Source organism: Lycium ferocissimum, chromosome 2, assembly GCF_029784015.1.
Source record: "Lycium ferocissimum isolate CSIRO_LF1 chromosome 2, AGI_CSIRO_Lferr_CH_V1, whole genome shotgun sequence".
In the NCBI taxonomy this organism is placed as follows: domain Eukaryota; kingdom Viridiplantae; phylum Streptophyta; class Magnoliopsida; order Solanales; family Solanaceae; genus Lycium; species Lycium ferocissimum.
Window position 1 is genome coordinate 34,745,986 of NC_081343.1, and position 12,887 is coordinate 34,758,872.

At 36.1% G+C, this 12,887-nt stretch overlaps 1 protein-coding gene and 1 pseudogene across 1 annotated transcript; both read right to left on the minus strand.

The window, feature by feature from the left end:
• The window catches only part of LOC132047535 (homeobox-leucine zipper protein ATHB-40-like), a 10,596-nt pseudogene extending 4,282 nt beyond the window's left edge, over window positions 1-6,314 (minus strand).
• Window positions 6,315-6,850: 536 nt separating this feature from the next.
• LOC132035422 (homeobox-leucine zipper protein ATHB-40-like) lies at window positions 6,851-9,722 on the minus strand. The gene is made up of 3 exons (XM_059425699.1): window positions 9,450-9,722; window positions 8,731-9,038; window positions 6,851-7,261 (listed from the first exon to the last, which is right to left on the minus strand). The coding sequence occupies exons 1-3, from the start codon at window positions 9,541-9,543 to the stop codon at window positions 7,034-7,036; spliced, it is 630 nt and encodes a 209-aa protein (XP_059281682.1). The 5' UTR covers window positions 9,544-9,722; the 3' UTR covers window positions 6,851-7,033.
• Window positions 9,723-12,887: the final 3,165 nt, after the last annotated feature.

A 12,887-nucleotide genomic window follows, 5' to 3' on the forward strand; every position in this document is an offset into this window, starting at 1 on the left:
TACTTTGTTTGCTAAAGGGAACTATTATCAAAGAACAATGCCATTCCCAAAAAAGGGTAGCCGGGGGAAATAGAACATTTTAGAAGTTACAAAAGCCTTAAGATTACAAGTTCATATTCCTTTAAAATTCTAGGGATATTGTATGCAAGCTGTAGTGCACATAATCAATAGAATGCCATCTTCTGTAATTGGCATATCACCATATGAGAAACTTCATGGTAGAAAACCTTCATTAAATCACTTTATAGTCTTAGGATGCTTCTGTCATGCCAAAATTGTTAATCAAATAGACAAACTTCAGGCTAGAACCAAACCTGTTGTGTTTATAGGCTACTCAGAGGTTCAAAAAGGCTATATCTTGTATGACTTAAACAACAAATCCTTCTTTGTTAATAGGCATGTGGTGTTCAAACAAGCAGCGTTTCCTTTTAAGGATAATACTCCTGATACACCTATATTTAAACAGATTGATGATGCATGCTTTGATGAGCCTGAATATGCAATTATTACTAATCACAATATTGAGTTGTCTACTACAGAAATAGGTCATGGTCAAGCTACAAATGAACTATCAAGTCAGATATAGCAACAACAGAGTCAAGACTTAGATGAACGCCCACATCAAATACAACAGAATATTCCAGATCAAGAGCAACATGTACCAGAACCAGTTGCAGATCAACCAGTTAATATGCCAGTTCAACCTCCAAGGACAACAGTGCAGACTAGAGCTTCTACAAGGGGCAAACAACCCCCAATATGGATGAAGAAATTTGTGTCCTTAAGTTCTATTAATCAGGACTCTCATTTTGCCATATCAAACTATGTTTCATATGATAAACTATCTACAAAATATCAAAGTTACTTATCTGCTTTCTCTTCCATCTCAGAACCAAAGACTTACAAGGAAGCTACTAAGAATCCAAGATGGGTGGAAGCAATACAAAACGAGATTGATCGTTGCGGAAACCGAGGGGCGGACATCGTGTTGGAAATTGGAGTTGCCCCAACTTTGAAAAAAACCCGATATATATACCCTGAAAAATTATGATATATTTTAAAAGAACCTTTCAAACATAATTACAAATGTAGTTCAGTTGGTAGGAGTGTCCCTGAGTGCTCACTGGTCACCACCCGAGATCAAATCTCAGCTCCAACATAATTTTTTTTCACCTATATACTTGTATTTTCGCCACTGCTATGCTATTAGTGATCGGTCCGACATGGTATTATCCCTCAGTCAACATTAAAAATTTTGTTGCCGTGTATGTTAAGATAATGGTGCCCCCCCCCCTTCCCCGGGTCTTAAAATCCTAGGTTCGCCTCTGAGAGCAACAACACTTGGAAAATGGTCAGCTTACTAGAAGGAAAGCCACCAATTGGGTGCAAGTGTGTCTATAATATCAAGTAAAAAACTTCAGGAGAAGTAGAGAGATTCAAAGCTAGATTAGTTGCCAAAGGCTATAGTCAACAAGAAGGAATTGACTACCAGGAACCTTCTCACATATAGTTAAAATAGTCACAGTTAGGACAGTATTGTCACTTATGAGCATCTAAGAATTGGCACATTCATCAAATAGATGTGTACAATGCAATATTCTTGCAAGGTGACCTTTATGATGAAATTTACATGGATATTCCACAAGTTTTGTGAGCCTGGGGGAGTACAAGCTAGTTTGTAGACTCACAAAATCATTATATGGACTGAAACTAGCCTCTAGGCAATGGAATGCTAAGTTGACAGAAGCTCTACTAAGATTAAAGTTTGTTCAAAGCCAATATGGCCATTCACTGTTTATAAGAAAAACCAAAGAAGGAACTATAATTAACCTGGTTTATGTGGATGGTAACTGGTGACAACTTGAGTCTAATTGAAGAAGCCAAAACAGCATTACAACAAGTGTTCAAGATGAAGGACTTGGGAGAATTGAAGTACTTCCTTGGCATTGAATTTTCCAGATCCAAAGAAGGTATAGTAATGCATCAGAGAAAGTACTAACTAGAATTGATAACTAAACTTGGCCTTTCAAAGATCCAAACCAGCTCAGACTCCAATCGATATAAATGTCAAATTGACAACTAAAGAATATGATGATCACTTAGAGAAAAATAATAACACAGATCCACTACTGATAGATATGTGTGCCTATCAAAGACTCATTGGAAAGCTGCTGTACTTGACAGTTACAAGACCGGACATTTCCTTTAGTGTTCAAACATTGAGTCAGTATTTACAGTATCCCAAGAAGTCACACATGGAAGCAGCACTTAAAACTATTAGATACATATAACTATAACCTGGTCAAGGAGTGTTAATGTCAAGCAATCCTATTTAGTCTATCAGTGCTTTTTGTGATGCAGATTGGGCAGCATGTACTCATACTAGAAGGTCTGTATCAGGGTTCTTGATCAAGTTAGGTGAATCACTAGTGTCATGGAAATCAAAGAAGCAAACAACTATTTCTAAAAAATACTGCAGAAGCAGAATACAGAAGCATGGCAATAACTATTTCAGAACTCACTTGGTTGCTTGGATTGTTACAAGAGTTGGAAGTTGAGATTGAATTACTAGTTAGCATTTATAGTGATAGTAAATCAGCTATACAAATAGCTGCTAACCCTATCTATCATGAGAGGATAAACACATTGATATTGACTATCATTTCATTAGAGAAAAGATTCAGCAAGGCAAGGTACAAGCTCAATACATTTCAACCAAGGACCAGCCTGCAGATTTGCTCACTAAAGGGCTCATAAGAGTACAACATCACTCTCTTAATTCCAAGTTAGGTGTGTTGAACATTTTTAGGACACCTAACTTTAGGGGGAGTGTTGAAGAAAAGAGATCAAACAGTTAAGCATAGTAAGGCATAGTTGTAATTTCAGTATTATTCCAATTATTAGTTAATAGCTGTTAAGAGGTGGTTAGTTAGTTAACTAACTTTCTATATGGTTAGCTTGTAGGATGATTAGTTGATATTAGTTTGTTAATCTCTCATTGTATATATAGCCCACATTACATTGTAATCTTACACTTAATGATTCTACTCATTTTTACACATCAATACTGTTACACCTCGGAAATTTTTATGTCATTGTGTGGTGAATAGGCTAACGTAGGTTAGGGTGTATATGATGTCCCTACTAGTAAGAAGGGATACTTGAGGACTCTAATTAAGATTTCCAAAGACAATTGAGGTAGAGAGTGTCTTACCCCGTGCACAAGTGTACCGGCAGGTATTCCTGGTAATTTACGGGGTTAAAAGTTGAGCGGATTGAACCGACGCAGGCTGAGCAGATTCAAGGAAGTCTGCAGACACCAGATATTATCGACGGACCGTCGATCATGTCGACGGGCTGTCAATATGCACTGTCGGTATGTTCTGAGAATTCTGATCTGCAGAAACAAATCAAAGGGATACGTCGACGGACCGTCGATCTCCGCCGTCAATAGGACCTGTAACTTCTGGTCTGCAGAAGCAGGTCGACGAAGAAAGTCGATAGACCGTCGATACATCGACGTGACCGTCGACCCGCTCGTCGAACGCTTCTCTGGAACTTTCCAGTTTCAGCTATAAATAGACGAGTTGAGCTCCAAATTTTCAGATTTGAGTCTCTCTCTAAGTCTTGAAGGTTCTAGAAAAATTCTCTCATCATATCATCATATATCCAAGGGAAATCAAGGAGTAAACACCAAGAAATTGTGGAATCAAGTGCAAGGACACTCTCTAGGGTTTGTGAAAACGAAGAATCTCTTTGGTGTTGAAGTAGGGTTTTCTCCAAGTGAAGTAATTCCATTCAAATTCCATTCCTACATCATCAAAGGTAAGTTTTATGTTCAATTCATGTTATTAAGAGTACTGAGAGGTTAAAAGACTTGGATTATGGAAGGGAGGAGAATATGGAGTACAAATATGGAAATAGTGATACTCTTGATTAATAACTTAACTTGAATAATAGTTCTTGACATGTTATTAGTACAAACTTGTGGTGAATGGTACGAACGATATTAAAGAAGTATTTTATGAGAATGAATATGATGTTGTAATATAGGTACGGTTATGGATGATCTTGAAGGTGGATTTAAGAAGTAAACCTATTGATTATGTTATCATGAGTGTTCTTATGGATGTTTGAGGGTTATCTTATTTCATGGAAGAAGTTGTCGAAACAAAGGAAGTGTCACCAAATTTCCATATTCTTTTAGTTGCTTTAGCTTAAGCTTAAATATGTTTCCGGTTGTCTAATTTTAGTACAAATTCTCGTGAAGCTAACATCGTGAGCTCGAAAGGCAAGCAAGTAGGCAATAGAGTTAAAAAGATATAAAGGTATGTGAAGCTATTCCCTTTCTTTCAAAGGCATGACTCTTACATTGTGAATTCTTCCCCCTATATTCCCATGACCTTCTTACATCTCTAAACATAAAAGTTAAAGACCCTTAAGAGCTTCTTATGATATATGTTCTATGATAGTGATGATGATAATGATGCCTTCATGAGCTTAAGAAATCCTATGTTTACGATTCATTGATGTATAATCCTTGTTGTTGCCTCACCTCATGATACCAGTTCTTTCAAGGCGAGGCATAGCGATGATGATGTTCCATAATGTAATCGGAGGTTCCCGACCTTACGTCACTCCGATAGAGTACAACTTTTATTTGAGCTCTTATGCACGCTTTATGATAAGTACATGTGCCTGATTACACCGTGCCTAGATGGCCGGGCATGACACCGCTAGGGCGGGCGTCATATGATTACACCATGCCTAGATGGCTGGGCATGACACCGCTAGGGTGGGCGGCATGTGCTAACACCGTGCCTAGTTGGCCGGACATGACACCACTAGTGGGCGGCGTGATATGATTACCCCGGACGCGGGAGGCCCGGACGCGGGCTAATGATGTTACTGATTTAAGCAGATTATGTATGTATATGTAATATGTTTGAAAGGTAAAAGTGAGCATGCATGATTCCGCCTCAAGAGGCAAGCAGCTACAGTTATCTTTTCTTCTTATGCTTTCTATGTTCCCTTATTATGTTATCGTATATGCCTTACATACTCAGTACATTATTCGTACTGACGTCCTTTTCTTTTGGACGCTGTGTTCATACCCACAGGTAGACAGGGGGACGGTCCAAATCCTTAGGAGCCAGATCAGCTTGCACAGGAGCACTTCCCTACTCCGGAGGTGCAGTTTTTGATATGTTCTTCCATGTATATATTCGGGAACGACGGGGTCCCGTCCCGTCCTTATGTTCAGTACTCCAGTTAGAGGCTCGTGGATACATATGTGTGGGTAGTGGATGTCTTATAATCACCCAAAGGTATATTGTTGTATATTCTTTTACAACCGTGAGGGCTTATGTATGTGTTGTCTTGGTGATTACGTGTGTACAGGCTGGGTATGATGGTTAGCATGATGAGTGGTGCTCGGTAGTCAGCTCCAGGTACCCGTCATGGCCCACTGGTTGGGTCGTGACAAAAGTGGTATCAGAGCAGTTCTGTCCTAGGGTGTGTCGACGAGCCGTGTCTAGTAGAGTCTTGTTTATGGGTGTGAAGCGCGCCACACTTATAAACAAGAGGCTGCGGGGCATTTAGGAAAATTGACCGTTCTTCTTCTCCATAGATCGCGCGATAGAGCTATGTTATAAGATTTTCTTTCCCTAATTGTGCGTTATGGTTTTAGCGATGCCGGTAAAGAGAAAAGCAGCAGCCGCCCAGAAGGGCAAGACTGTGACAGGAAGACGGGTTGAATAGGAGCCGCCGGTACACGTAGAGGAGGGTGAGTCCCATAATGAGGCTCCATCTTACACCTCTCACGCTGCTCTATAATGAGTGGTGCTCGGTAGTAAGCTCCGGGTACCCGTCATGGCCCACTGGTTGGGTCGTGACAAATACAATGTTCTGAATTCTTCTTCTCTCAACTGTTCATCTCTTCTTCTTCTTTAATCTTCTTCTTCTTCTTCTTCTTCTTCTTCTTCTTCTCAATCATAGAACTCATTAATGGAGTCTTGATTAACTCCAAGTGTCATGTTCATTCTTGAGCTTAGTGTATTCTTCTTCCCGCTTCTTGTTCTTCGATCTAGCCCTTCCGTTCCGGAACCGACAAGAATCCTTGCCTCGGTCTAGTCCTAGCTCAAGCAAGCTTGTCTTTCCTCTCTCGACTCAAGTCTGTGCTCATTCCCAAAACTCTATTCAAGCATATTCACTTGTTCATCACTAAGTTTTCTCTTCCTCATCATCACCCCACTTGCTTCTCCTTTGTTCTTCTTTCTTCTCCTCCTTGGTTTCGCCTCTCCTATAATAAACATCTCATTAATTAACCCGTTGTAACAGCTAACTTTTCTTACTTTTCACGATCTATAATAGTTATCTTTTAACTGATTTGGTAGTGTAATTTTTTTCTAATGCTTCAATGTATAAAAATTAAACGCAAGTGATAATAGTACTTTTAAGGTTCGTACTAATAATATATATATATATATATATATATATATATATATATATATATATATATATATATATATATATATATATAGACACACACAATCAATATATTGAAGTTAAACTCAATTACATAAGGGATTAGGTCCGAAGAAAAGTAAGAAGCCTTTTTGGTGATTTGCTAGCGTGTCCTTTTCCTGTCAATTCTCAAGCTTTATGCTATGGTAGAAGTTAGTTAGTGTAAGAAGCAACAGAAGCACCCATCACTCTCATTATTTTACAGGATTTACGTTGAAACTAGTTTGATGCAAATTATATTACGTACGATTAAGGACGTCATTAATCAATTAGTATGACAGCGAAATTGAAGATTATACATTGCAACATATATAGACACCACGTGAAAAGCCAAGTTATAGTATATTCCATCTTGCTAGCTTCTAGCCAGTCAAATACTAACAATAACACACACTAGTAAACCAAAGGTGAAAAGACTAATGTACAGACATAGTAATTAGTTGGGTCATTATCTACATATACATAGATTTTTGCGGGCTTAATACTAAAAAGTTGAATATTAAATTAATCACATGTGATATGGCATGTACAGGTTAACCCATTCCAATCCCTGAGCATAAGTGTTTTCAGGTGCATAAAATCCATTATCCAATCCGAATTCCCCAAGAAAAGGAGGTTCCATGGCTGCCTCCATTGAGAGTGATGAAGTAGTGGGGCTATTGCTCGGAACGCCGTCCATCAGCAGCCGTTGTATCTCCTTCTCTGCTTCAGACAGCTGCTCCTTTAGCTTCAAAACCTGCACCAAAATTATGTATCGGTTTAACTTATATACACTGACAGATAATATATGAAATATTTTTACATTTTCCAGGGTAATTTAACCTATTGTAAAAGATTGATAGGGTAAGAATCTGTCAGTGTATAAATAGTTTAACTCCCTTATCAAAAGTTTAGTGTACGAATTAAATGGCCAGCCTGGACAAATGTAGTATTTGGCATTGTTTCGACTTGAACAATTAATGTAATCAAATATTTTTAATAATATAATACTCCGTTCATTTCGATTTATGCTTCTCAGTTTTGTAGGCATATAGTTCAAGAATAACGAGAATTTTTTGATCTTATAAATTTAAACTGAAAAATGGATATTTAGGAGTAGTTAAAAAATTTGTATCCACTAAATTTATAAGTATTACCTCTCACTAGAAGTATGTATAGATTAGATTGGATTAAAAATCTGGGACGTCCAAGTGAAGAAATAGCATATTGGCATGTGCAGCTCCACAAGAGGGGCTGTACTAAGCTACCTTAAAGAATGGTGTACGGAGGATGAATTATTGGAGGATGTAGTAACTTTTGCTGCTTTAGGGGGTGGCAGTCGCCAAGTTTCTTTCCTTCTTTGTCGATTTTTTACTGGTTCATACGCTACACGTACGTCTTAGTAATTGATTTCTCCTCTTCAATTCTTATAATAATATCCACAAGCAACACACCTTGGCTCTATGCTTGTCACTACATGACATGTCTCTATTTTTATTTTACTATCTTCTTTTGGACACATATATAGGTACCGATTTCTTAAGTTGTTATGTCCATTTTGCTTCCTGCTTTTACATGAATTTGTCCGTTCTAATTTATAAGTCATTATTCCCATTTCTTTTATCACCAAAAGTTATATTTAGGTGGTAAATACTTCTTGATATTTTTCATAAGAGTTTTTGATCAGTTAGATCGCAAAAATGAAATTACTTTTAAGTAAGGAGTGCTCTATCTCCAAAGTGTTTTTTCCGTCGCGAATTGGGATTAGTACTACCTTTAATTAGAGATCAAACATCAGATGGAGAAAATTATATTCCCATTTTTTAAAGTTTCAATTCAGTTGACGTTGTTTTATTTCTAACAGCTTTCAAGATTTTCAAGTAACATAGGAGTATTAAACTGTTTAACTTTCTAAGTAAACTCTAATATTCTTCTTTCACCATCACTAATATAATCCATGTCCAATTAGTTTAAATTTTATGTTCAGTCAAATACCATAGTATTATAATATAAAGTAGATGAAATATGCTTTTAGGACCACATAAACATTAATCTCTAAATCTTAGTTATCCAACTAAACTCTTGTACTTGGTTTTCGCTAACAAATTCTAAGAATTGAAACCAATACTCCTATATTCTTATACAAGTTTTTTTTTTTACACTATCAATAGTTATTAAACTCGGAATTAAAAAAAAGAAAAAGAAAAAAGAAAAAGAGAGACGGACCTCATTTTCAAGACGGCATTTGTCAACAATGCTAATGTCATGTTCATTCTTGAGCTTAGAGTATTCTTCCTCCAGCTTCTTGCTCTTCCATCTAGCCCTTCTGTTCTGGAACCACACGGCAACTTGCCTCGGGTCAAGTCCTAGCTCTGAAGCAAGCTTGTCTTTCCTCTCTGACTCAAGTTTGTGCTCATTCCCAAAACTCTGTTCCAGCATATTCACTTGTTCATCACTAAGCTTTCTCTTCCTCATCATTACCCCACTTGCTTCTCCTTTGTTCTTCTTTCTTCTCCTCCTTGGTTTCGCCTCTCCTATAATAAACATCTCATTAATCAACCTGTTGTAACAAGTAACTTTTCTTATTTTTCACGTTACTTATCTCATTTTTCAGGGACGTTATCTTTTAAGTGATCTGGTAGTGTATTTTTTTTCTAATGCTTCAATGTATAAAAATTAAACTCAAGTAATAATAGTACTTTTCAGGTTCGTACTAACAAAATAAGAGTTTAACTTTTATTTATATATATATATATATACACACTAAATCTTTATACTATCTATCAGGTCATCTAAATAATATATAAAAGTAATTTATCATAAAAAAGAATTAAATTAGTAACCTGAAAATAAGTTGATCAAACATATTGATATATAGTACTGTTTTATACACCGTTAATATGTACAAGTATAGTAAATCCTAAAGACAAAGTCATAGTACTAACCTTGTTGAGGTAACTGTTGAGTGTAGTTACCAGGATAGTACTGAGAAATAAGTAGCATTTGATCATCATTCTGAGGATTCTTGCTGCTTGTCATAATTATTTCTTTTGGCTCTGGGTGTTTCTCTTGTTCTTGTTGCTTTTGCTTTCTGGTGCAGAAATGAAAGTGGATAAAATGTGTAGCTAGCTATGGGAGAAAGATAGCACTCATAGCAGTGAGGACTTTTAGTTAAAAAAGCTGAATGGAGAGACTAAGGAGTTTGTTGTCTAATTAAGACTCTGGTAGAGTGCCTCCTGTGACTTCATTTATAAGGGTAGTCCTCTCAAATGAACCTCACTTGTACTAACAAATATCCAGTTTGCCATCTATCTAATGGTTTGAGTGTATTCTAGGATTTTTTTTTATTTTATGCCTCATACACGTGATAATAGTTGCGTGAGGATTTTTTCTTAAGATTTGCCTCACACGAGTGATAATAGTTGTGTGAGGCTTTTTTTTAATCTCACAAGTTAGTGGACTAGAAGCAGGGGCGACTTTAGGTATAAAAATTGGAGCACACGAACTCATTGTCTCTCCATAGAACTAGGTATTTTATGTATATATTTTATAAAATTTGTATAATAATATCTGCTGGAACTCATGCTATAAAAAGGCTAAATGGTGCTTGGTTGAAAGTTGAGTTATTTACCTAGAGGACTAAGTATCGATTTCCACTTAATTTTTTTTTTTAGAGCCTGTTTGGATTGACTTATTTTAGGTGCTTTTAAGTCAAAATAGCCTTTAAGTACTTTTGTAGTGTTTGGGTAAAATAAAAAAGTGCTTTGAAGCACTTGTTTTTAAGCCAAAATAATAAAAATAAGTCATAAGCCATAAGCCCATCCAAACGGGCTCATAGTGGTGAAATCATGTTTCAGAAATCTCATATTCGCTTCTGAACAGAATTATGTGGTTCTCAAAGTGTGAGAACTTGGGTCCACCTACTTATGAACTAAAAAAAAAAAAAAAAAAGTGTTGCACAATTATTGTAAGTTGTGTAAGGTACAAGATAATGTTTTTTTCCGTATCTTACTCATCCGAGCAACAACCATGAGATAAAATTTGTTAAATTAGGAATTTGATTTGGAGCTTTCATTGAATGGCTTTTGACTGTTTCGGTGAAATGTGACTTGGTAAATTATGGTAGCAAGTAAGCTTTTGCTAACTTTTATCTTATTCTAGTTAGTTATTTATGTATGGGTTTCTTATCTTTCTCAAAGATCACCTACTGTGTCGGGTTTAGGGATCAATTCCAACCACAAGACCACTATTATTTTCGACTCAAAATGTGTGTATATATATTTTAAGTTCTAGCAGCTACTGATGGTCTAAATTAAATAATATTTACACAGGGCCAAGTATAACGTAATTATAAGTGATTGCAAAACAGTTATCGATTTTATTAGATTATCTATATCAATAATATTTACCTGTAATTATTGGGTGAAAATCATTTTCACTCCTCAATTTTGCTTTAGAAATCAAACTCTCCCCTCAACTTTGAACAATAGACTCCCCCCCCCCCCCCCTCCTTCTTTTATCCTATACAATGACTATTTCACTCTTGTTTTTTTCAATCCTCCATTTATGTAATACATTTTTATATTATATATAATATATTTTTTTAATATAGGTATTTATAGATTATTGTTTAAGTTCATTAATATTATACATAGAATAATACTTTTATGAATTTGTAACAAACTTTAATGCTATTTTTTATGATTGTTATTTCGATATTATATGCAGTATGTATGTACATGCATGTGTGTATATTTAAGTTTCACTTCTCTGTTATTCTCTATTGTTTATATAAATAAACAATTTTTGATTGTCACTAATGAACTATTTATTAAATTATAGTAATAAAATTCATGTACAGTTCAAAAAAAATCATTTTTAAAATTTGCCTCTATTTTATAATTGTTTTTGCATTACCTGCATTATATATTTATAAAGTTATTACGACCTGCTATTTTTCACTTGTATAAATAAATATTAAAGTCTTGATTTTTTTTAATAAAATTATTTTTTGTTTATTCTGCTAATTTATTTTATTATAGAACATCATTAACTTATAAACTCAATTAGTATTTCTTACTTTTTTCTTCGCCTAGAAGATAATATTTATGTTTTATAAGAAATTTGTTACATAAATTAAAAAAAATATCATGATTTTAAAGAGGTAAAAAAAGTTGATAATGTAAGGGTAAAATAGGCCTTTAAAAAGTCAATTAGGATAAAAGGGGGAGAAATTCTATTGTTCAAAGTTGAGGGGGGAGTTTGATTTTTAAAGCATAGTTGGTGGGGGTGGGGGGGGGGTGTAAATGATTTTCACCCATAATTATTCCGTAAGAGACTTGATTGTGAAAATATTCGCATTGCTGGTTGGATAGTTCACTCATTAAAGCGGTATATGAACTGAGTTGAGAACGCGTGAGACAGTTTGATTCAGTGCATATACATAATAAGTAATGATATGTGATTGAGAAGTTTTACTATGTGCCTCACATAACTGACATTAGTTGTGTGAGGCTCTTTTTTGTGAGACAAAAAAGTGGACCCACATCTTAGACTTTCGAGTCCACATATTTTATCTCACAAAAAAAAGCCTCACACAACTAATGTCAGTTGTGTGAGGCACATATTAAAAATTTTCTATGTGATCTGACAAAAAAGGAACTCCCTCCATTCCACAATAAGTGATTTTTTAGGCTTTTTGTTGTAATTTGTAACGACCCGCTAGGTCGTTATGGGGGGGGGGGAATGACTTAGAAAACTAGACCTCCGTTGGGAATTTCAAGGCCACAGGTGAGTCCATAGCGTGTTTTTATGTATCTGTGCATGTTTTGTTTGCGTCTGTAGGGCCTTGGATTGGTGTTTGGATTTTTGGGCGAAAACTGGTGTAAAAACCTGAGCTACTGGTCAAAATGGACCGCTGTAGCTGGTCCGTCGCGGGGAAGCGGGACATTTATGAGGTCCGCCATAGCGAGAGCTTTCCCGCTATAGCGAGACCACTGCAGCGAGGCTTTGATCGCTGCAGCGGTCGACGCGAGGCAGAATCAACATTTTATATTCTTTATTCCGAACCCATTCCCCACATAACACCCAAAACAGTTTGCAAGAACTGTTGTGGCGAAATTCTAAGGCTAGGGCTAGAGTACTCTTGGAAGGTAAGTCTCAACCCTTGATTTTGTTAATTCCATCATCATGTTAGATTTCGGGATTAGTTAAAGGTCCGTTAATGGTGAATGAAAGGGCTAAAACCCTAGAACTTAAGAAACCCTTGATTAATGAATAGGTTGTTGATTTTATTGCTGTTTAATCATCTATGAGTATAGATTATCACTTCCTAGGATGAGAACTTGTCTTTTAATGGTGGAACTTGTTGAATGAGACCTAGG